We start from the raw sequence: 24,825 nt of genomic DNA on the forward strand, positions 1-24,825 counted from the left end.
CAAAGACATGGAACTCTCCAAAGACATGGACCAGCCACCTCCCTTTCCTCCCCGGGTCTTTTGCTGCTCAGAGGAAGCTGATGCTTAGATGGCATCTTGGGAAACAGCTCCAAGGGCCCAACGCCCACGCCCCTTGCCTGTGGATGGTAGAGGTATTCCTCACATCAAAGTTGGAGGAGCTGATTCTCTCCAGAAATGCCTGAGCCAGTTCAGGTGTGATGTCATAAACCGTGTCCAGCTGCTTGGTGGCGTTGTCATAGCTGATAAACAGCCCAATCTGGTGGACAAGGACAGGAAGGTCAGTGTGGAGAGATGAAGTGCGCCCGTGCAGCCCCGCCCTGCTGGTCTGTGCTGTGCCCTACTCTTGGCACTTGGAGGTGCCCATGCCTCATTTTCATTGATTTCTCTTTTTCCCCATAATAGTTTATTACAAGACATTGAATACAGTTCCCTGTGCTATACAGTAGGACCTTGTGGTTTATCTATTTTATATATAGTAACTTGTATCTGCTAATCCCAAACTCCTAATTTATGCCTCCCACCCCCCTCCCCTTTGGTAACCATAGGTGTCATTGATTTCTTAATGGTCTGTAACTGCTGCTTTAGTTTCCTCTTCAATCCAACTGTTATTTAGGAAAGTTTTTTGTTTGTTTTTACTATCTGAGCAGTTGAACTTTTTTAAAGCTAATATTAGCACATTTATTTCTAGATTTGCTTTATTGAGGTCAGAGAATATGGTCCATAAATTGTTTGTTTTGGGGAATTGGAATTTTTTTAATAGATGAGTCAGTTTATAAATGACCCTCAGGTGATAAAAAAGAGTGTGTTCTCTTTGTAAGATACAAAGCTGAATATATGTATATATGTAAATGTATGTTTACGTAATATATAACACACCTACATAATGCAAATATATATCATATATTCAACTTTATTAAATATGCTATTCAGATTCTTTCTATTCTTGTTCACTTTTTTGCATTGAAGTCTCCAATATTTCAACGCATGGTTATTCTGTGCTTAAAGGTCTCAAAAAGTTTTCTCTCCCTCAAGAGTTGTACTCTTCGTCCATATGAAATTCCCTCGTAGCATTGGCACTCTGTGGCTTCACCTCCCTTCTCTACATTTTTAGAAGATGAAGAAATGGTGCAAATGGCATCTGAATCTCAGAAATTCCCCGCTAGGGGCCCAGTTTCCTAAGAATTTAACCTCTATCGACTTCCTGAAATTCACTCAACTTCTTTTGGAGAGTAAAATGGAATTTTATAACTGGGAATTATAAAATTGAGAGACATTTGAAATATTTCCAGCCTCCCAGGTAAAAAGAGAAACCTCGTTCTGCCTCTGGTTTCACAACAACCAGATATTGTTGGGTCAATCGGTCCTTGAACAAGCCAGTCATCTGATGTGAACACTTCTCTCACTGGCCAGCAGAGAGTGAGGGCACACAGGATAAAAACTGGTGGCAAGCCCCAAACTGCTTACGAATGCCTCCCTGTCGGCAGCATTCTTGGGAGGCTGCATTCTAAAATCATGCTACCCCAGGGATTTTAGTGTCATCGAGCCAACATCAGAAGGAGAAAGACACCTGACGGGTGAGTTAGGTAACCTCGAATATGTGTATTTCTCCACTGTAAACTCTAGAGTTAAAATCCAATCATCACACATGCTGAAGTAGCTATTAATCCACATCGCTTTTCATTTGCGTTCGTGCTTCCAAGGACCGGAAACTCTACAGTTATCGTCCTTGGCCTTTCTTGAGTACAAAAATACCCTTAAATGATTTCTGGTGCGTAGCCAACATTTATAGATCATGTTTTTTCACATCAGAGCTATCTTAACAGTCCACAATCCTTTTTCTTTTCTTAGCTTTTCTACACTAGAACACAATCCAATGACTGACTGCTGGAGGTCTTATTCCAGGAATTTTCTTTAGATGCTCAAGTTATGTTGAGCTGAGGTGGGTGTTCATTTCCCAGGGCACCTTGACTAGCTGGCTAAACGTGAGAGGTTTAGAATACACCTTACCCCAGAAGTATTAGTGATGGGAACATGGAAATGAACTTTTCCAACTTACTTCTATAGGACTAATATTCATAATTTCTTCAAAGGATAGGTGAACCATATATCTGCCCAAAATCCATAAGTTTTCTGCACTGACCCATGAAACAGAGTCATCTGCAAAAAATAAATAAGTGGACAAATAAGTAAAAATTAATAAAAGACTGTGCACTGGTGTATGATAGTCAAAAGATCTTTGATGTCGGGACTCCTCTCTGCATTTATTACTTCATTCCACAACCATCTTTTGAGAGTCCCCTACTTATGAGATGCTACACCACACACAGGCAATGACAGACGTCCACCACTTCGTTACTCAATAGAGCGGCCCTTGAACCAGCAGCCTCAGTATCACCTGGGAACTTGTTAGAAATGCAGATTATTTTTTTAATACTTAAGACCACAAAATACAGTTTTATTTTTAGTTAGCTACTAACTTGAAATATATTTGACTCTTTTATTACTACCAGTAACAATCCTTATCTTCCTTATTATCACCATGTACACGAGCCAAACCTTATGCACCCCACATGGTCTCCAAACCTTTACTCTCTTGGGCCCGTCTCATCAGCTAGAATGCCTTTCCCCTAACTCTTCAGCTTCCAAGTGTTTCCTTTCTTAAAGCCTTCTCTCATCTCCTCAGCCAGCAGCAGTGTTCTCCCTTCTCTCAATTCCCAGAGGACTCTATAATTCCGTTCAGGCATTTGAAATTCCCCATCAGCAAATGTCAGTGGGGCTTTAAGAACAATCGTGGCCAGGATCCAACTTCAAGTTTCAGTGAACTAGAATTGGCTGCCATTGCCCCTAATCCTCCAGTAAAAGATTTACACAGAACACCATTGAGTTGGTAGCATTTTGGGGAAATGAAAAAAGCAGGAGCCGTTATAGGGTGCAGTGAATCAGTCCCCAAGAGCTGCTGCAGCAGGCCGTGGGCAATGGCTGAGGCCCAGAGGAGACAGTGAAGTCAGCTGGTGCCTGGGCCAAGTCACAGGGACAAGAGGCTGCCCTCCCCCAGCCCAGGAATCAGAGCTGTTGTGGTGCACACAGGTAAACACCTGTGATCCTCTCGATGGGGACTCTGCACACTTACTTGGTTATTAGAAGAAAGGGTGGCCCTGGAAGGCTAAATTCACCAAGAACCAAGCTGAGTTGTTCATTTCTAATTAATTTTTTTTTTGGCTGCGTTGGGTTTCGTTGCCACACACGAGCTTTCTCTAGTTGCGGCGAGCGGGGGCTACTCTTTGTTGCGGTGCACAGGCTTCTCATTGCGGTGGCTTCTCTTGTTGCAGAGTACAGGCTCTAGGCGCATGGGCTTCAGTAGTTGTGGCTCATGGGCTCAGTGGTCGTGGCACGCGGGCTCAGTAGCTCCGCGGCACGTGGGATCTTCCCGGACCGGGGCTCGAACCCGTGTCCCCTACATTGGCAGGCGGATTCTCAACCACTGTGCCACCAGGGAAGTCCCTCTAATTAATTATTAAGCATGAACTGTATTTCTGCAGACCAATGATCCCCAAACTTGGGATAGTTTTGACACCCAAAGTATTTCCAGTTACCTCAAGGAACTTCATGAAAAAAAAAGTTTAAAGTCCAAATAGAATTCATTTCAATTCACTTAGCTTAATAATGAAACGTATCATATAGAAATTTTAGGAGAGTCTGTCTCCAACTAAATTCCGGCAACAAGGACTTAAGGGAAGTCTAGAGTCTGGAGGGTGAGTTGAGTGAATTTCTCAGGGTCACTTAGTGTGAGATTCAGTTTTTTGGAGGCTACCACTAGGCATCAGGCAGAGGGAATTCTGCTGCCCATGCAAGACATTTATTCCATTGTTTAATGCTTCTTATATACAAACTTCAGAGCTGAATTCCAGGAAAAGGATTGATTGGCACTCCCTACACTTCACCGCCACCAGCTTTCTCTGTTTCCCACACACACGCAGCTCATTCCCACCTCGGAGGCTTTGTATTTGCTGCTTCCCCTGCCTGGAATGCTCTTCCTCCAGAGCCTCGCATGTCTGATCCCATTTCTCATTTTGGTCTCAATCCAAATGTCACCTGCCCAGAGAGCTCTGCTCTGCCTCCTTAGCCAGCAGTCAGAAACTACAGCCCGTGGACCAAACCCAGCCCACCTTCGAGCTTGGTTTTTACATTTTTAAAAAATATTTATTTGGCTGTGCCGGGTCTTAGTTACGGTTCGTGGGCTCCTTAGTTGAGGCTTGCCAGCTCCTCAGTTGCAGCATTCAAACTCCTAGCTGCGGCGTGCATGTGGGATCCAGTTCCCCGATCAGGGATCGAACCTGGGCCCCCTGCATTGGGAGCGCGGAGTCCCAACCACTGCGCCACCAGGGAAGTTCCCGGTTTTTACATTTTTCAATGATTGAGGGAAAATCAAAAGAAGACGAATATTTTCTGACACATGAAAATCACATGAAATTCAAATGTCAGTGTCCATAAATAAGGTTCTCTTGGGACACAGCCAAGCCTATTTATCTGCTGTCTAGAGCTGCTTTTGTGCTACAACATCAGCGTCGGATAGTTGAGACAGAGACTGTAGGGCCACAAAGCCTATAAATTTACTCTGGCCCTTTACAGAAAACACTTGCCAAGCCCTGTTCTAGGCTAAAGCAGTAACCCTTTCCATGGCATTGATCCCTTTTATTTTCTGCAGAGCAGTTACCGGTATTTGTGTCCTCCCTCTCTCTCTATCTCTCTTTATTTACTTGCTTACAAGTTTTCTCCACCTACTCTCCCACAATAAAATTATAGCTCCATGGGAACAAAGACTTAGTCTTCTTTTCCTTTGTATCTCCAGTGGCTGACACATAGTAGGCTCTTTTTAGGTGTTTAAAAAGTTTATTGTCTTTACATCACTAACATTAAAGATTCAACAAGTTGAAGCTACCTGTGAAATTGTTTGCGTTACTAATCTACATAGCCATTCTCTCTCTTTTTTTTTCAATTGCAGTAAAATACACGTAACATAAAATTTACAATCTTAACTACTTTTTTTTCTTTTTTTTTTTATGATACGCGGGCCTCTCACAGTTGTGGTCTCTCCCGTTGCGGAGCACAGGCTCCGGACGCGCAGGCCCAGCGGCCATGGCTCACGGGCCCAGCCGCTCCGCGGCACGTGGGACCCTCCCGGACCGGGGCACAAACCCGCGTCCCCTGCATCGGCAGGCGGACTTTCAACCACTGCGCCACCAGGGAAGCCCCTTAACTACTTTTAAGTATACAGTTCGGTGGCATTAAGTACATTCACTTTGCTATGCAACCAGCACCACCATCCATTTCCAGAGCTTTTTCATCTTGCAAAACTGGAATTCTGTACTCATTAAATAGTAACTCCCCACTCCTTCCTCCCTCTGGCCCCTGGCAACCACCACTCTACTTTCTGTCTCTATGAATTCCACTGCTCTAGAAAATAGTAGGTTTTTAACAAACATCTGCCAAATAAATTACTCCTGACCTATTGCTGCTTCGGTTGCAGGAAGCTTAGCACTAAATTCCTGTGCTTCATTGCCTATATTTTCTTTTAAAAAAACTATTTTGGGCTTCCCTGGTGGCGCAGTGGTTGAGAGTCCACCTGCCGATGCAGGGCACGCGGGTTCGTGCCCCGGTCTGGGAAGAACCCACATGCCGCGGAGCAGCTGGTTCCATGAGTCATGGCCGCTGAGCCTGCACGTCTGGAACCTGTGCACCGCAACGGGAGAGGCCACAACATTGAGAGGCCCGCGTACGGCAAAACAAAAAAAAACTATTTTGTCCCACTTTGATACAGATTTTTAACACAGATTTTGAACTTGTAACCTGATTCTAAAAGTTTTCATTGAGGGACTTCCCTGGCGGTCCAGTGGTTAAGACTCCTCGCTTCCACTACAGGGTTCGATCCCTGGGCACTAAGATCCCGCATGCTGCGCAGTACAGCAAGTTTTCATGGAATCTAAGGTGCCAGCATTATTTACGTTCCACTAAGAAGCTAAACTTGGACACGGTGTTGATTGTAAGATACAGATGATGCTGACTTCAAGACTTCAGCGTGTGGAAAATGCACTGATGAAATGGGGTATGTGGTTTTTCCATAAACCACAGCAAACACTTTTTGGAAGCTGAGGGAGCTAAAAATCTTAAGTGGCAATGAAATCAAATCCCGATCTTCAGAGATGAAGCGTCACTTTTAAGGATGGACTCCCCCTAAAAAGTGCTCCCACCTCAAAGCCTGGGCTCACCAGTGCCATTGGAAGATGTCTGCAAAATCCCAGTCATCCAGGAGTAGACAGCCCTCTGGGAATGGGCCGAGGTTTGGTCGTAGAGATCTTTGAACACCACAGACCTACATGACATACACATAGGTGTCAATTAAGGAACAAATATGAAGGCCTTCAGGCAGGGTCCAAACAACAAAAGTATACAAAGCTATCTTTGGTTAAAAGTTCTTCCCACTCCCTTGCTACAGATGTAGTGATTTTCCTGTTTCTCCTCTTCCCATCACAGTTAATACCTTCCAAAGACTGTTCTTCACTTCCTCACCACCAGGTCCTTTTTTTTTTTTTGGTAACAGTTTTATTCAGATATAACTTATACCTTACAAAGTATACAACTCAGTGGTTTTCAGTATATTCAGACTTGTACAACCGTCACCACAATCAATTTTAGAACCCTTTAAAGTACCTCAAAAAGAAACCTCCTACCTTTTAGCTATCACCCCAGAACTTCTAGTCATCCCACCTCCTAGAAACCACTAATCTACTTTCTATCTTTATAGATTTACGTCTTCTGGATATTTCCGATAAATGCAATCATATAATATGTCACTTTTGTATCTGGCCTCTTTCACTTGGCATGATGACTTCAAGGTTCATGCATGTTGGAACATGCATCAGTAATTCATTTTTTTATGGCCAAATTCTGTTCCGTTGTACAAATATACCACATTTTGTTTATCTGTTCATCAGTTGATGGACACGGGTTGTTTCCCCCTTTTGTCTATTATAAATAACGCTGCTGTAAACATTCATGTGTAAGTGTTTGTGTGACACATTTCATTTTTCTTGGGAATAGACCCAGGAGTGGAGTTGCGGGGTTAGATGGCAACTCTATGCTTAACCTTTTGAGGAACTCCAGACTATTTTCCAAAGTAGCTGTACCACTTCACTTTCTCACCAACAGTGTCTGAGGGTTCTGATTTCTCCACGTCATTGTCAACACTTGTTATTATCTGACATTTTGATTACAGATATCCTGATGGGCGTAAAGTGTCTTGGTCACTTTTTAAGACACTGACGTCTGGTTTCTTCATCAACACACCACTCCTTGTGGCCCAAGTCCTGAATGAGCTCCTTGTCACCATACCCAGCAGTCCCATTTGGTCCAAATATGACTTGACCTTTCACAGCATTTGGCACTGATCACCCCTCCAGTTCATACCTGCAAAATAGCTGAGTCTACTCATCCTGGAAGACTTCCCTCACCTCCACCCACCACCACTGAAAATCAATTCACCAAATGACCCATCTGCCCTTTTCTAAGCTTTAAGTTTATCCTCACCACTCTCCCCGTCATTTCATATATGAAGAGGCAAACTTTCCCTTAAATCTATCTTAATATCTTCTTGCCGTATCTTTCTTTTCTTCTTCTTCTCCTCTCTTCCTCCTTCTCCTCGGTTGTTTTTTTTTCCCCCTTTCTCCTCTTCTCCTGGTTCTTATTCTTCCTCTTCTTCTTTCTCTCTCTTTCTCTCTCTCTGTCTTTATTGGGTTGTTGTTTTGTTTTTCAGAACAGCACAGTACGTGAAAGGGACAGGAGATAGATATAATTCTGAAAAAACGATGTTTACATTATTTAAGGGAAAGCTTGCCCATTTGTAAAAATGCTGGCTCTATCATTCCCTAGCAGTCTGACCTACAGCAAGTTATACAATCTCTCTGTGCCTCAGTTTCCTCATTTGAAGAATGGGGGGTGGGCCTTAATGACATCATCCTCACAAGGAGAAGGGGACGGGAGGGTAGAGTAGGAAAAGGTCAAAACTGAGGTTCAGGGCTTCCCTGGTGGCGCAGTGGTTGAGAGCCCGCCTGCTGATGCAGGGGACACGGGTTCATGCCCCGGTCCGGAAAGATCCCACACGCTGCGGAGCGGCTGGGCCCGTGAGCCATGGCCGCTGAGCCTGCGCGTCCGGAGCCTGTGCTCCGCAACAGGAGAGGCCACAACAGTAAGAGGCCCGCGTACCGCAAAAAAAACAAAAAAAAACAAAAAAAAAAAACCAACTGAGATTCAGAAGAACTGGCTTGAGTTCAAATTAAGTCAAGCCCCAGGGGGTCACTTCAAGGGACGCTGTCCTCTCTTTGGGCTTCAGTTTCTTCATCTGCGAAAGAAGAGGTTGGATTAAATGATGCTCATCAAGACGGGAAATGGGGCCATATTCTGGACTCCCAGGTCACGATGAGAATCTGGTGTCGGGCAAGGTTCTCTCTGTATTGATCTGTTGTCTTTCTCTCTGTAAGGCTTGTAACCTTCTCCCAGGCTCTTGTCAGGGTTTACATAGAGTTCTGTGCTGGCCAGCTGTGAGTTTTGACTGTCAAGTGTCCACTCCTCCCTCTTCTCAACACTTGTCTGGGCCACCAGCGAAGTCCCCATGTCCCCATCTTGATCCATGTCATTTGGGTGGGACTGTGACCCACATCTAAGCCATTCAGCATATAAGATCCCATTGGCCACAGTGACCGGCTCAAGAATGGGGACATGGGGACCTCACTGGTGGCCCAGTGGTTGGGACTCCACGCTTCCACTGCAGGGGGCGTGGGTTTGATCCCTCCTGGTTGAGGAACTAAGATTCCACATGCTGAGTGACGCAGCCAAAAAAAAAAAAAGAAGAATGGGCACATGACCCAGTGTGGACCAATGAGAATCAGGTATAGGACTCTACTTGGAACTGTGCCCATGCTCCCTCGTGGAGAGAGCCCGCCTGGGAGTGAGGCCAACACAGAGGAGGGCAGAGCTGAGAGATAAAAAGCCAGAGATGTTCCTGATGACGTAATTTGAGCTTCTGGATCCAACTGTGTCTGTCAGTCCTGCTGACTCTCAAGGTGGAAGTCTCACTTTAGTGCTAGAGAGCCTTCAACACACACTCAGCTCCTTTTTTAACCAAGGGAACAGGTCCTAGGCTCAGAACAACATATCTAGCTAGGATTTAATGACACTGGTTTGTTTTTTATACTGTATTTATTTTTATGATTACTTAAGACAAATGATACTGGTTTCCCATTTACAGTAATTATACCATATTTACTTTTTTTTTTTTTTTTTTTTTTTTTTTTTTTTGCGGTACGCGGGCCTCTCACTGTTGTGGCCTCTCCCATTGCAGAGCACAGGCTCCAGATGCGCAGGCCCAGCGGCCATGGCTCACAGGCCCAGCCGCTCTGCGGCATGTGGGATCTTCCCGGACCGGGGCACGAACCCGTGTCCCCTGCATCAGCAGGCGGACTCTCAACCACTGCGTCACCAGGGAAGCCCTTTACTTTTTAAAATTTATTTACTTATTTTTTATGAAGTATAGTTTATTTACAATGTTGTGTTAGTTTCAGGTGTACAGCAAAGTGATTGTTATACATACATATGTACCTATTTTTTTCAGATTCTTCTCCCTTATAGGTTGTTACAAAATATTGAGTATAGTTCCCTGTGCTAGACAGTAAGTCCTTGTTAGTTATCTTTTTTATACACAGTCGTGTGTATCATATTTACTTTTTTAAAAATAAATTCATTTATTTAGTTTTGGCTGCATTGGGTCTTCGTTGCTGTGTGCGGGCTTTCTCTAGTTGCGGCGAGCAGGGGCTACTCGTTGCTGTGGTGCACAAGATTCTCATTGCAGTGGCTTCTCTTGTTGCAGAGCACAGGCACGTGGGCTTCAGTAGTTGCAGCACGTGGGCTCCGTAGTTGTGGCTCGCGGGCTCTAGAGCACAGGCCCAGTAGTTGTGGGATACAGGCTTAGCTGCTCCGCAGCATGTGGGATCTTCCCGGGCCAGAGATCGGACCCATGTCTCCTGCATTGGCAGGCGGATTATTAACCACTGCGCCACAAGGGAAGTCCCATATTTACTTTTAAAATAGATATTTTAAGTAAATAGAATGAATCTATTTTTAAAAAACACGAACTAATAATAATACAGGTGGTATATAGGTATGGAAAAATTGTGAGGATGATACCAGAATGACTAAAATTTGGGAGACGCTGTTTTAATCAAACCATCTCTAAACTGACCTCGAATATTAACCTGTCCCCACTTGCCTTCTCCCCTCCCTCATGCATTACCTCCTTGACTTCTCAGGACAGACTCGGGGGGGGCAGGGGGTCACTCACAGGTTCTTGAAGGCATCTTCACGCAGGTCCCGGGGGAGCCTCTCCGTGATATCCGGCTGGAGAAAGTGGCCTGAGGAGCCCCTTAGCACCCTGCCCAGGATCTCCACACACTCCAGGGGGTTCAGCACCTGGAAACACCTCTCCAGCGTGATGAGAAACAGGCTGCGGTTCACGCCCGGGCTCTGCAAGGCTTGTTTCCGAATCTCTCCCAAGTCAACAGTGATGTCATCCAGCTCCTACAGGAATGGTAGAGGTTAGGCTTGTCTTGAGCGCTGCCTCTTGATTTGGAAACACTGGGAGAGACCACACTTAGCAGCAGTGGTGAAATTCAGGACCACTGTTAAACACCATGCTGCTATGTCAAATCTTCTAGACCTTTCCATCATCTAAAGAACAAAGTCAAGGCCTTCACCTGCTTCACCCACGCTAGGCACCTTGTCATTCTCCAGATACACCATGACTGTCACACCCCAGGCCCTTGCTCTAACTGGCATCCCCTCTCCACCTCCTTCTCCCAGAGAAATCCAGCTGATCCTTTAAGGCCAAGCTCAGTTGTCATTTCATTGGTGAAGTCTTCTCTGATGTCCTACTTAAGTCAATCCAAATCTCCCTGCACTCTGGGCTCCCAACAGCATCTTGAACCAAACTCCATGATGCATTAGAGATGCTTATGGGCCTATCTTTCCTCCAAGCCAGTGGATCTCAATCTTGGCTACACATCAGAATCACTAGGGAGGTGATCCCCAGCACCACTGTATGGAGCCTGGTTTAACTGGTCTCTGGTGGAGCCCTGGCATCTGATTCCAGTGTGTAGCTGAGGTTGAGCCAGGAAAGTGCTGGGGCCCAAGCCATGTGCCTAGTGGGATGCCTGGTACCTAGAAGACATTGAGAAATAGCCTGTTAGAATGAACGAGTGAATGAATCTTTTGAACCACAGACCCCAGGAATACTGACAGGGTGTAGGTACAATCAGACTGGACACGACTCTGTCCTTCACCCAACACACCCTCCGAAAACAACAACCACAATTTACTGCCTATGGACTACACTCCAGGCACTGTGTCAAGCATGGAGCAAGCATGCATCACCTCCTGTAATTCTCACAACAGTCCTATAGGTTAAGCCCCATGGGTCTGCGGGTCAGACATTCCTAGGTTCAGATGCCAGGCCCTCCACTTACATGTGTATGTCCCTGAGCAAATCACTTATATTTTTAAAGTCTCAGTTTCTTCCTCTTGAATGAAGATAAAATCAGGGCCTACCTCCTAGATCTAGATAAGAATTGAAGGAGATAATGAATGGAGAGTGCCCGGTACCTAGTGAACACTCAGCAAACATTACATGCTATAATTAACTCAATATTACAGGTGATGAGAACAAAAGAGAGACTAGTTAACCAGGCCAAACCTGCACAAAGCTGAGATCTGAAACAAGTGTATGGAGTCCAAGCCCACACCTCTCACCACGCCCATGTGTTTCCTAACTTACGTCATTCCCGGTTGGGGCCAAACAGTGCAGCGGCTAAGAGTGTAACTTAGGGGTTATTGGGCAGGGGTCTGCGGATAGTATTAGGGCATCTGTGAACACTGGGGGGAAACTGCATCCTCCTTTTCACTGCCATGGAATTGGTCCCTGGCATCTCCTTCAGGGATGAATGTAGGCAGCAAGCCAGCAAGGTGGCAGGAGAACCTTTGATGTGTCATCACTAGAAATCACAAACTTTCATAACTCACTACCATTGCTGCAAATGTCTTGAAATCTCACTTACACTCAACACTTCCTCAAAATTACAGAAACTATTAGCCCCGCCACTAAATCTTGTTATTGGATGTGTTAAAGAAGCACATAAATTACTGTACCCTTAACTTTGTCTTATGTATTTTGATAAATGTATTTCAATAGAATTGGCTTCCTTTGTCATCCATTGTATTTTAACACATTATTCTGAGATGGAGCCCACGGGCTTCACCAGATGCCAGAGGGCTCACAGCTAGAGTCAGGAGCCCAGGTTCCCACCTCAGATCTGCCACTTTCAAGCTGTGTAACCCGAGGTTACTTACTCAACCTCTCCAAGCCTGTTTCCTCATCTGAATATTGAAATGGTAAGAGTCTATTTATCCTCATTTCAGAAGGTCCTGGAGACAATTCAATAGGTCCAGGTTTGTTAAACCCTTAGAACGGTGTTGGCAAATATGGCCCACAGATCAAATCTGACCCACTGTCTGTTTCTGCAAATAAAGTTTAATTGGAACACATCCACACCCATGCATTGACCTGCCATCTACGGCTGCTTTGATGCTACAGCGGCAGAGGTGAGTAGTGGTGACAGAGATTGTATGGCCTGCAAAGCCTAAAATATTTACTCTCCAGCCCTTTACAGAAACGGCTTGCTGATCGTTCCCTGGAAATAATACCCGACACACAGTAAACACAGATCAGTAGCATTTTCAAAGACCACCATCCTCATTTTTGCCATATCTTTGCATTGCCTACTATTATTTAGTTCATATTTTTACTTTAAACTCTTTTTAAAACTTAAATTCATTTCAAAAGGAAACATTACATTTCCACCAAACTCACAGTTTTGATGTGCATTTTAATAACAGACATTAAAATAAGTTTATGATTATTAAAATGTTTAAATGGTTCAATACCCTTTGGAAAACACTGCTCCACACTCAACTGCCTCTGAAAAAAAAACCACCTCTACACCTCACCTTTCTGATTCCAAGGGTTCTCTGGGTCTCAGAGGCCTTTTCTTTGCTCTTACATTACCAACCTCATTTTGTGGAAATTTTCTGTCCCTGTTTTTTGGTCTCCCTGGACCATAAGCTCCTTGAGGGCAGAGAGAGTCTTTCATCTCTGAATCCAGTGTCCCCTGGTGCACAGTAATCATTCATGGATGTTTATGAAGTCAAACTACTGGGACTCCTCAGTACCCCTCATTTCTTAGTACTCATAAGCATATGACTCATAAGGCTCTTCATCTGAACTTTGGAGAAAGTAAGAGAGGAAACCTAGGTCCCAGGGAGTTTGCAGAAGGAGAAGGAGAGAGGAAGAGATAAAGAAGGGCCCAGGCCTGAGTGAGGCTCAATTCCATTCAACTCGACAAACACCAACTGGCCCTGGATGTCCTCCGCTCCCAGGATGCCAAGAGAGCCTCACCAAGCGGTCCTTCTTGTCTTCTAAGAGACATTTCATGGCAGTGCGGAATTGCTGAGCGTCGGTTCCCCTCAGGTCCTCCAGCAGTTTCCAGGGCTGGTACAAACATTGTTCCAGGTGGTGTTCCATGACTGCCTGGATATGGAACGTTAGGAGAGTCAGTGAGGACAGGACAGGAGCACATGGTCAGCACCACGGCCAGCAGCCCAGCCAGGCCACCTAATTCCCTGCAGAGACCGCAAGCTGGCAGCCTGCACACGTTTGGTTGAATTGGCTCCAAAATTTTTTATGAGCTGCTAACATTTAAAATTCATGGAATTCCTCACAAAAATCCAAATTTCCAACTTTTCTTGGAAACCACAAAGATGTGGCAACGCTGGGCATACATCCCCTTCTGTGTAATAATCAACAGGCAGAGGGACAGCTGCTCACTGTAATTACTCTTCCGGCTCACCACCCTCCATCCAGGTAGCTGATTTCCCCATGGCCTGCCTGGTCCCTGCAGGTGATTGAGGTTTCAAGTCCAGGGAAGCTGGCCTCTACCCGGAAAGTTTACTACTTCCAGATGGGCACTGCTCAAACCCTCTCCCATGCTCCAAGCCCCCAGCACAGGAGCAAAATTCAGGCAGCATGAACTCCCCGTGGCACCCCCTCCAGGGTGAGGGGCAGAGGCCAGCAGCCTCTCCTGAAAGAGATTTCCTCTGCTATCTGGGGAATTCTTTTCTAAATCTTCCTTAAATAGACGTGCTCTAGAAAGGCAGCATAGTGTGACATCATGGACAAAGGTGAGCTCTAGCACCAGATAACCTTTGTGCAAATCCCCACCTTGCCACTTACTAGTTGTACGGCCTCGGGCAAGTTCCTTAACTAGGATGGTTAGATGAAATACAAGATGCCCAGTTAAATTTGACTTGCAGATAAACGAATAATTTTTTAGCGTAAGTACATCCCAAATATTGCATGGGACATACTTACACTAAAAAAATGTATTCGTTGATCATCTGCAAGTCAAATTTAACTGGGAAACCTGTATTTTTATTTGATAAATGGGCAACAGTATCTCTGGGTCTCAGTTTTCTCAGCTGAAAGGTAGGAACAACAGTCAAACTTACTATGTAAGTAAGAATGAATCCTAGGTCATGAGGAGTAAATGATGATGTAAAGTGTTCTCAGTAAGTGCCAGCCATTATTCTCTGCCCTGAATGAGTTCAATGATTGTTTACTCAATGTCTCTCCCCTTAGAATGAAAGGCCCACGTGGGTACTAATGTGACCGCCTGTTCTCCTGAGTCTCCAGTGTCTAGAACTGTGCCTGGCAGAGAATAGAGGCTGGATAAGTAGATACTAAATGAATATACAAATAGGAAGAGAGGTAGTATAGCTCCTAATCAGGTTAAAATATACACATTTTATGAGAAACCCTACTGCTAGAGAGAAAGGGCAGGCATCACTTCTCTTTAGATTGCACAGATGAACATGGCGAAGAAAGCAGATGCCATGAGGCCACCAGCCACCTCCACCTAGCGGGTTCCTGGTAAATGGATAACAACCAGGGTTCTGAGTGTCGTTCTCACATGAATGTTGGTTGACACTTTCATCTTCACTATAAGGTAAGTAAAAACCGAAACAAAAAAAGACATATGTCAGAACTTCATTCGTCAATGACATGACTTCTTTGCTGAATCAAATAATAGTCTTTGAAATCTGAAAGAATGTTGTCCCAATTTTCTGTGCTATTCACAGTGTATTGGTAAAGGCAAAACAAAACGCCCTGGCCTACCGATTATGCTAATGAGGCATGTGCTGGCCAATTCACCGCAGTCCCCACCAGGCCCTATTGTTCCCCAAGGCAAATATCCACTGCCATCCATTTACATGTTTGTGCTACTGTTTTTCTTCTAGTAGAGTTAAAAGGGAAGAAAAATATTTCTTGGACCCATGATTGGGAGACTGATAATTATACCCAAAGGTCCACTCCCTTGTAATTATTTTAGGAACAGAATCCCATAAGTTTTAGCTGGGTACATGGTCTCTCATCTTGCTCCTCTGCAGTAAGATGTGACTGTGGACTGTGAGCCAATGAAACGTGAGCAGGAAGAAGTGTGCAACTTGCAGGTCACATCCTTAAAGAGAAGCTATTCAGCCTTCACTTCCTCTTTCCCACCACACCCTCTCTGGGTTGGAGAATGGATGTGCTGTTTCAATCATGTGGGCAACCACTCCTTAGATGATGACAAAGCAACAAGACAGAAGGAACCCAGGCCCCTCGATGGCCTTTTGAAGTAGAGCTGTCTCTCCTCTCTGGACCTCCCACCTAGCCCTGGACTATTATATGAGACAGAAATAAACTAAATTGTTGGAGCTGCTGCAATCTATGGTCTCTTTGTTAGAGTAGCTCAGCCTATACTCTAACACCAGTGCGTGACCTTGGACCACTACGGATCTGTGGCCCGACAGGAACCAAGTCGCACAGCAGGAGGTGAGCGGCGGGCAAGCATGCAAAGCTTCATCTGTATTTACAGCCGCTCCCCATCACTCGCATTACCGCCTGAGCTCCGCCTCCTGTCAACATTATGGTGAGTTCTATACTTACTTCATTATATATTACAATGTAATAATAACAGAAATAAAGTGCACGATAGATGTAATGCACTTGAATCATCCCGAAACCATCCCCTCGATCCCAACCCATGGAAAAACTGTCTTCCATGAAACCGGTCCCTGGTGCCAAAAAGGTTGGGGACTGCTGCTCTAATACACCATGTCTCCATCAAAAGTGGGAAAATGAAAGAGAGACAAAGGAGCTTAAAAACACTGGACAGAACATGTTCCTTTGTGGAAGTGAAGACTAGCTCTCCACCTAGCCCACTTCTCTGACTTACCCGGCCCCTGACTTTGCAACCCCTGAGCACTGAGAGGGGAACATAGGGACGGGTCTCAGATACACACCTGCAGGCTGGGGATGGTGAAGGCAACGTTCCGTGAATTCAGATAGGCCACGACTCTGTGGGACAGGTCTGCCGTCCACACATGGGAGCTTCAGTTGAAGACAGACAGGAGAAGGTCATGGTGACAGGCTCGCCTAGGATGAGCAGTTCCCCTACTAGCTGAGTGATCAGGGGACCGAGGTTCAGAAAGGACAATGAAGATGGGCCGGGATGCTAGGAACTCTGTGCTTAGAGGTAGGAGATGTGTTTCCTTGGCACAGTGAGGGGGAGTTTCCAATTCCAGGAATCAGCCTGCATACCAGTCTCTCAAAGACAATGATCAATTTGAAGCTGTGTGCTATATTCTAAATCCCATAACAATCCACTCAGATTAATAATCCAAACAGATTGACTTGGAAAGGTGTCCTGACTATATTAAGTTTAAAAAACAGATGCCTTGTATACCATGAGAGGCTGAAATAGCACAGTTAGGACTGTAGGCTCGAAACCTGGGTTTGAATCCTGGCTCTCCCACTGAACTGTATGGCCTTAGGCAGTTTACTGAATTTTCCTGTGCCTCGGTTTCCCTTTCTATGTAATACAGCGAACAACTGTGAGAATTAAATTTGTTCACACATGTAAAGTGCTTAAAACGTTGACCAACACATAGAAAATGCACAACTTCATTCATAACAGCCAAAAATTGGAAACAACTCAAATATCCAACAGCAGGTGAAATGTTAAACAGATGGTATGGAATGGAATGCCACTCATCCAGACGAAGGGAGCGAGGTGGACTTTTGCTTTCAGCTGTGATGGAATAATTGGCAGTAGATAAATCTTCCTGCCTTAAATGGTTAGAAGGCCTTTTATAGTCACATTTTTTATAGATACATAGATAGATGGATAGACAGATAGATAGATAAAAAATTTTAGCCTGAAAGAATGTATCCAAAACTATCAACTGGAGTTACCTTAGGGAGAAGACTGTTTATGGAGATCTTGTACTTTAATATAATTCAGTGCTCCTGTCACGGGGCCCCAAGGCTCCCATTTCTCCTTCATAGTACTTGTTATATTAGAATTATCTGTTCATATTTGTCTTTCCATAAGACTATCTAGTGCCCTGCTCCACATCCCTGGTATCTAACACCAGCCTGTACACAGAATATAAAGTGACAGTGAGAGCAAAGTAACAGTGAGTCCTGGAGCCAGGTTGCCGGATACACACCCCAGCTCCACCATTTCCCAGCTGTGTGACCTTAAATCACCTCCCTGGGCCTCAGTTTCATTATTCTGTCCAATGGGGTAACAATAGGGCCTACTTGGGTGGGAGGAGGGGGAGGCTTGGGAAGATGACATGTGTTTCTATGCATAAAAGCACTTAGAATAGTACCTGCTACCTAGTAAGCAGTCAGTAAATGTTAGCTCTTGTGCTAGAGCAGAGGGGGCCAAAATTGTGTTGAACGAATGTATCTATTATAAAACACTTGTTCATTGGGTGATATTTTTTGTAATGAGTACATTTTACTTTTTATAGTTAAGAGACTTCCATTAAGAATTTTTATTAAAAATCTATTCCACCCCTTCCCCTCCCCTTTAGGATGAGTTACCTTTGAAACTGTATGAGATCCAGCAAGGCTACAATGGAAATAAAATGAAAAGACAACTTAAAAAGGAATCATGCCAGAGAGATCATAGGCACATTCTGTTTGAAATTCTTAGAAGCAACAAGCAGGGACAGCAGGGACATTACCATTCAGGTAGCTTCCATCTATTATTTCTTCCTAAAAGGCAAAGAGATAATGTCGAGTATAACATCCAAAAGTCGGCAGCTCCAGTACAGGGGATGTTGTTTAAAATCAAATGGATACTCACCGCCATTTTTTGCAACAAAGGAGGCAAATCTGCAACAAAGCCATTGAATGTATAAATAGAATTGAACTGGATGACCCTCAAAAATACAAATATGTATTAAGAAAAGAGCCCCTGAAAAGGTTACTCGTGAAGGAAATTTTTAGTGAATTTTAATTATACTTGTGAGCATATGTGCCAGTGTGAAAAAACCTTGGTTTGAAAAACCCTTTCAGAATGATCCTGAAAATTCTACACTTACGTGGGTACACACACACACAGGCACACACACATCCCTAAACACTTTGCGGCATCATGTACCTAAACTGATCTAACCCCACTCCATTCCCTAAGATGTGTGGAAACCATGACAGATGATTCCTCCCTCAGGACTTACCCTGCCGGGAATCTGGAACTCCATGACTTGCCACTCCATGGCTCAGAAAAAGGAACAGCAAAAGAGAGTATGTCCTAGGTTCCTGAGACATTCTCCCTGTAGTTAATTCAAGCAAAGAAAAATTCAGGTTTGATTCAGGTTGTATCTGTAAATATATTTAGGAACATTCAGAAGACAAAAGGGGAAAAAATAGACCCAGAATTCCTTGAGGTTTTTTTTTTTAATTTTAAATTCCATCCAATTTGCTCCATCTAAACCCTATGCTAGTATAAGACACAATCATCTCTCTCCTCACTCTACAATGGCCTGTTCATATTCTGACATCTACCTCTCATTCCCTTCAATCAGACAAAAAGCAGCAGTTAAAAGCATGGATTCTGTTATATTTGACAAAGGACTTATATCTAGAATATGAAAAGAACTCTAAAAATTCAGTAAGTAGAAGATAAACAAGCCAATAGGGAAAAAATATAAACTTAAACTTCATTTAAAAAAAAAATACATTTGGGCTTCCCTGGTGGCACAGTGGTTGAGCGTCCGCCTGCCAATGCAGCAGACACAGGTTCGTGCCCCGGTCCGGGAAGATCCCACATGCCGTGGAGCGGCTGGGCCCGTGGGCCCGTGGGCCATGGCCGCTGGGCCTGCGTGTCCGGAGCCTGTGCTCCGCAACGGGAGAGGCCGCAGCAGTGAGAGGCCCGCGTACCGAAAAAAAAAAAAAAAAACATTTATGGCCAATAAGCACATAAAAGCTTATCAACATCATTAGTTACCAGGAACATGCAAACTGAACCCTTATGAGGTACTGTAACTGAGCCGTACTGTATGGAGCCTTCCCAAAACAGACCCACACTCCCTTCCGCCTGCCTCTTGTCTATACAAAGACTTTAGCCTCCTAGGCCTTCCCCAAGTTCCAAAGAATAAATTTAACCAGGGAAGTGAGAAAACGCATAAAAAGGAAAACAGTCAAGCAAGACAAAATAATAATACTTTAGCCCTTAAACTCAAGGACCTTTAGCTCCTCCTCCAGGACTGTGGATAATATTCTGAGCCACGTCCTTTGAGCTGTTTTGCAGATACTGAAACCCCCACCAGGTGGAAGAAGTAAACTTATGTTGCCCACAAGCACGTAGGCCACAGACCGGTTATAACCAGAAGGTTAATGATGTCGACTCCCAATTACCACCAACCAATCAGAAGAATGTCCATGAGCTGATCACACACCCCAAACCCCCCTCCTTCACCCTGTCTTGAAAAAACTTTCCCTGAAAGACTTTGGGGATTGGGGGGCCTTTTGAGCACTAGCTCCCTGGACTCCTTGCTTGGTGCCCTGCAATAACTGCTGCACTTTCCTTCACCAAAACCCAGCGTCAATAGATTGGCTTTGCTGCGTGCGGGCAAGCGGACCCCAGTCTGATGTGGTAACAAATTCACTACATACACACTAGAATGGCTAAACGTTAAAAAGACTAACAACACCAAGTGTTGAGGATGATGGGGAGCAGCATGAACTCTTATCCATTGCTGATACGGCCACTCTGGAAAACCGTTTGGCCGTGTCTTATAAAGTTAAGTATACAATACTCTATGATCCAGGAATTCTGCCCCTAGGTATTTACCCAGGAGTAGTTAAAACATACGTCCATACAAAGGTTTGTAGAGTTCCATTCCGAAAACTGGAAACAACTCAAATGTTCAACAATAGATGAAAAGTGAAACAAATACAGTATATCCATTCAGGGGAATACCATTCATCAATAAATAAGGAATGAGTTGGACTTCTGCTTCCAGCTATGACGGAGTAATTGGCAGTACATAAACTCTCTCGCCTTAAACAATTAGAAAACAAACAAAACATGAAACAAAGGTTTTCAGACATTGGACAACAGGTAGGACAAGACTGAGATCCCTGAGAGAAGGGAAACTGTGAGAGAATAGAAAATATATATTGGTTTCTGCCCCCAGTTCCTGGAACAGGGCCCCTAAGTCCCTTGTAATTTCCTAAATGATAAGAGCACTAGGAGGATCTCTTGTTCTAATATTTGGTTTTTGACCCATCACTGACACAGGGTTCCTAAACCCTTGTAAATTCTTAAGTGATAAGAGTACTAGGAGTGGTACAGCCACTCTGGAGAACAGTATGAAGCTTCCTTAAAAAACTAAAAATAGAGCTACTATATGATCCAGCAATCCCACTCCTGGACATATATCCAGAGAAAACCATAATTTGAAAATATACACGCACCCCAATGTTCCTAGCAGCACTCTTCATAATAGCCAGGACATGGACGCAACCTAAATGTCCATCAACAAAGAAAAGGATAAAGAAGATGTGGTACATACATGCAATGGAATATTACTCAGCCATAAAAAAGAATGAAATAATGCCATTTGGAGCAACATGGATGGACCTAGAGATTGTCATACTGAGTGAAGTAAGTCAGAGAGAGAAAGACAAATATCATATGATATCGCTTATACATGGACACTACAAAAAAAGGTTACAAATGAACTTATCTACAAAACAGAAATAGAGGGACTTCCCTGGTAGCACAGTGGTTAAGAATCTGCCTGCCAACGCAGGGGACACGGGTTCAAGCCCTGGTCCAGGAAGATCCCATATGCCACAGAGCAACTAAGCCCGTGAGCCACAACTACTGAGCCTGCCCTTTAGAGCCCATGAGCCACAACTACTGAGCCCACGTGCCACAACTACTGAAGCCCGCGCACCTAGAGCCCATGCTCCACAGCAAGAGAAGTCACCGCAATGAGAAGCCTGCACACCACAACAAAGAGTAGCCACTGCTCACCACAACTAGAGGCAGCAACGAAGACACAACGCAGCCAGAAATAAATAAAATAAATTTAAAAAAAAACAAAACAAATAGAGTTACAGATGTAGAACATAAACTTATGGTTACCAGGGGATAAGGTGAGGGAGGGATAAATTGGAAGACTGGGACTGACATTTACACACTACTATACATAAAATAGATAACTAATAAGAGTCTACTGTATAGCACAGGGAATTCTACTCAATACTCTGTAATGGCCTACATGGGAAAAGAATCTAAAAAAGAGCGGATATATGTATATGTATAACAGATTCACTTTGTTATACACCTGAAACTAACACAACATTATAAATCAACTATACCCCAATAAAAATTTTTTTTAAAAGAGCACTAGGAGTACCTCTTGTTCTTTTTTTTTTTTTTTTTTTTTTGCGGTACGCGGGCCTCTCACTGATGTGGCCTCTCCCGTTGCGGAGCACAGGCTCCGGATGCGCAGGCTCAGCGGCCATGGCTCACGGGCCCAGCCGCTCCGCGGCATGGAGGATCTTCCCGGACCGGGGCACGAACCCGTGTCCCCTGCATTGGCAGGCGGACTCTCAACCATTGCGCCACCAGGGAAGCCCTCTTGTTCTAAAGAGGCAACTCTGGGTGGGCTCTTGGATGGAGACTGGTCACCAGAGAGACCAAGCCATGATTAGAAGCTTGGGATTTTCAGCCCCACCCTCCCATCTTCCAGAGAGGGGAGAGGGCTGAGAATGGAGTTAATAACTAATTATGCCTATGTGAGGAAGCCTCCAATAATAGGGGTTTCAGGGTGCTTCCAGGTTGACGAACACATTCACATCAGGGGGGTGACACACCCCAACTCCCTGGGGACAGATGCTCCTGAGACCTGAGACCCTCCCAGACCTCATCTTATGTGTCTCCTCATCTGGCTATTCATCTGCTCCTTTTATCATATCCTTTAATAAACTGGTAAATGTAAGTAAATGTTTCCCTGAGTTCTGTGAGCTGCTCTAGCAAATTAATTGAACCCGAGGAGGTGGTCATGGGAACCTTGGTTTGTAGCCAAATCAGACAGAAGTTGTGGGTAACTTGGAGACCTGCTACTTGAGATTGGTGTCTGAAGTGGGATGGGAGAAGTCTTGAGGGACTGAGCCCTTAACCTGTGGGACCTGAGGCTACCTCCAGGTAGACAGTGTCAGAGTTAAGTTGAATTGTAGGACACCCAGCTGGTGTCACAGAATCACTTGGCGTAAGGAAAATCCTCCACACGTTTGGCGACCAGGAGGGTCAGAAGTGATGTGTTCTGTGTTGAGTGTCTTGAGTGAGTAGTAAAGGAGACACACAGGTAAAAGGCTTATAGGAAGAGAACAAAGAAGGAGGGGGAGAACTGGGGTTTTCCTTACTTAGGAGGGAAAGCTGAGGTTTTTCTGTAAGTGCCCCTGCTCGCTGCCTGGGGTCTCTAGACCACAGCACCAGAAGGAGAATCCCAACAGAGCTGAGGAGACAGAGTAGGGGTTTAGGGAAATCAAGGCAACTAGAATCCACAGGGAAGACTACTTGAGGAGGGATTTGCACAGAGAGAAAGTTCTGGAGATTTGAACAAGGGTCCCTTGAGTCTTTGGCTGAATATTGGTCTGTCTATGCCTATACATGTAAGAAACCACCTGAAGCTGAAGAAAGAACCACCAGTAATAAGCAGAGCAATCCCTGGAGTTCATCCAGGGTGGAGAATAATTCCCAACTACCAGTGGAAAACCTCCAAATACACGGAGCATCAAGGACAGTTCTCAGTGAAGTACTGCCTCAGTAATAGGCTGAATTAGCCCTAAAGTCTGCCCTGGACCTACCCTAACAAAGCTTAAAAGCAAGTCTTGGAAGAATCAAGTTGATTCTAAATAACTAGACTGCATCCTAGAACAAAACCCAACAATATTTAAAGGAGTGTCACAACATCCAGAAATGTGAATCCAAAATGTCCAGCATCCAATTAAAAATTGAATATATGGCTGGTTACCATAGAGAAAAACCCAGTCCACAGAAAGAGATCCAGAAATGACACAGAAGATCAAATCAGTAGACCGGATGACTATTATAAATGTATTCTGTAAGTTCAGGAAAGTAGAGAAAAGGATAAACATGTAAAGGAGAGACATGGAAGATAAAAAAAAAACTCAGGAAAAGGAATAAACTGATTTATGCACCAACACGGATGAACCTCAAAAACATTATGCCAAACAAAAGAAGCCAATCACAAAAGAGTACATATGGCATGATTTCATTTATAGGAAACTCCATGATAGGCAAAATAATCTACAGTGACAGAAAACAAATAAGTTGCCTGGGACTCTACTGGGTGCAGCGGGAGGAATTTACTGCAAAAGAACACAAGGGAACTTCGGGGGCGACATTTCTATACCTTGATTTTGGTGGTTGTTACACAGGTACATACCTTTATTGAATCTCATCAAACTCTACACTTTAAATGGATGCATTTTATTGTAATATAAATTATACCTCACAGAAGCTGATTTCAAAAGAGAAAGGAGAAGCATGGACTGTGGAGCAGGACTGCCTGGATTGAATCTCATCTCTGCTACTTAGTAGCTGTGTGATGTTGGACAAGTTACTGAATCTCTCTGTGCTTCCATTTCCTCATCTGTAAGATGCGGTTAATAAATGGTACCTACCTCATAGTGTCATATGAGGATAAAATGAGTTAATGAAGTAAATCATTTAGAACAATGCTTGACATGAAGAAAGCTCTACATATGGGTTTATTAAATAAATAAATAAGCCAGACTGATGTTTTCAAAATGCAACTCATGGGAAAGTCTGGAGAAAGAATGTTCCAGAAAAAGGGAATCAGAAGTGCAAAGGCCTTGACATTAGGAATGCAATTTACATATGCAATAAATCACAAGAGGATGAGAGCAGTAGATGAGGTTAAGTCATCATTAGCAACTTGACTTTTACTTGGAGGGAGATGGGAGCCACTGAAGTGATATTAGCACAAGAGTAAGAGCTGTGCTCTGACTTTTAAAAAACTGGCTCCATAAAACCAACTGCTGTGTTGAGAATAACCTGAAGGGGGGCAACAGCTAAAGCAGAGAGAGCAGTAAGAGATGATGATGATGATGACTTAGTCACCGATGGCAGTAAGGGCGGTGAGATGTGGTTGCGGGTATTTTGAAGGTGCAGCCAATAGACCGAATGTGAGGAATAAAAGACAGAGAAGTCACAGAACCTCCAAGGATTTGGGCCTGAGCATCTAAAGAGG

At 44.2% G+C, this 24,825-nt stretch overlaps 1 protein-coding gene across 1 annotated transcript in view; it reads right to left on the reverse strand.

Annotated features, from left to right (window-relative positions):
• Window positions 1-24,825, reverse strand: part of OTOA (otoancorin) — a 71,868-nt gene that overhangs the window by 41,789 nt on the left and 5,254 nt on the right. The window contains exons 2-11 of the mRNA XM_067706415.1: window positions 18,751-18,846; window positions 18,378-18,406; window positions 18,256-18,286; window positions 18,113-18,140; window positions 16,522-16,609; window positions 13,577-13,708; window positions 10,412-10,647; window positions 6,288-6,391; window positions 2,078-2,178; window positions 138-277 (exon numbers count right to left, since the gene is read on the reverse strand). Of these exons, the coding sequence (XP_067562516.1) occupies window positions 138-277; window positions 2,078-2,178; window positions 6,288-6,391; window positions 10,412-10,647; window positions 13,577-13,708; window positions 16,522-16,609; window positions 18,113-18,140; window positions 18,256-18,286; window positions 18,378-18,406; window positions 18,751-18,841 (980 nt within the window). The 5' untranslated portion in view covers window positions 18,842-18,846. The remainder of the gene's footprint in view (window positions 1-137; window positions 278-2,077; window positions 2,179-6,287; window positions 6,392-10,411; window positions 10,648-13,576; window positions 13,709-16,521; window positions 16,610-18,112; window positions 18,141-18,255; window positions 18,287-18,377; window positions 18,407-18,750; window positions 18,847-24,825) is intronic.

This window comes from Pseudorca crassidens, chromosome 15, assembly GCF_039906515.1.
Source record: "Pseudorca crassidens isolate mPseCra1 chromosome 15, mPseCra1.hap1, whole genome shotgun sequence".
Classification (NCBI taxonomy): Eukaryota; Metazoa; Chordata; class Mammalia; order Artiodactyla; family Delphinidae; genus Pseudorca; species Pseudorca crassidens.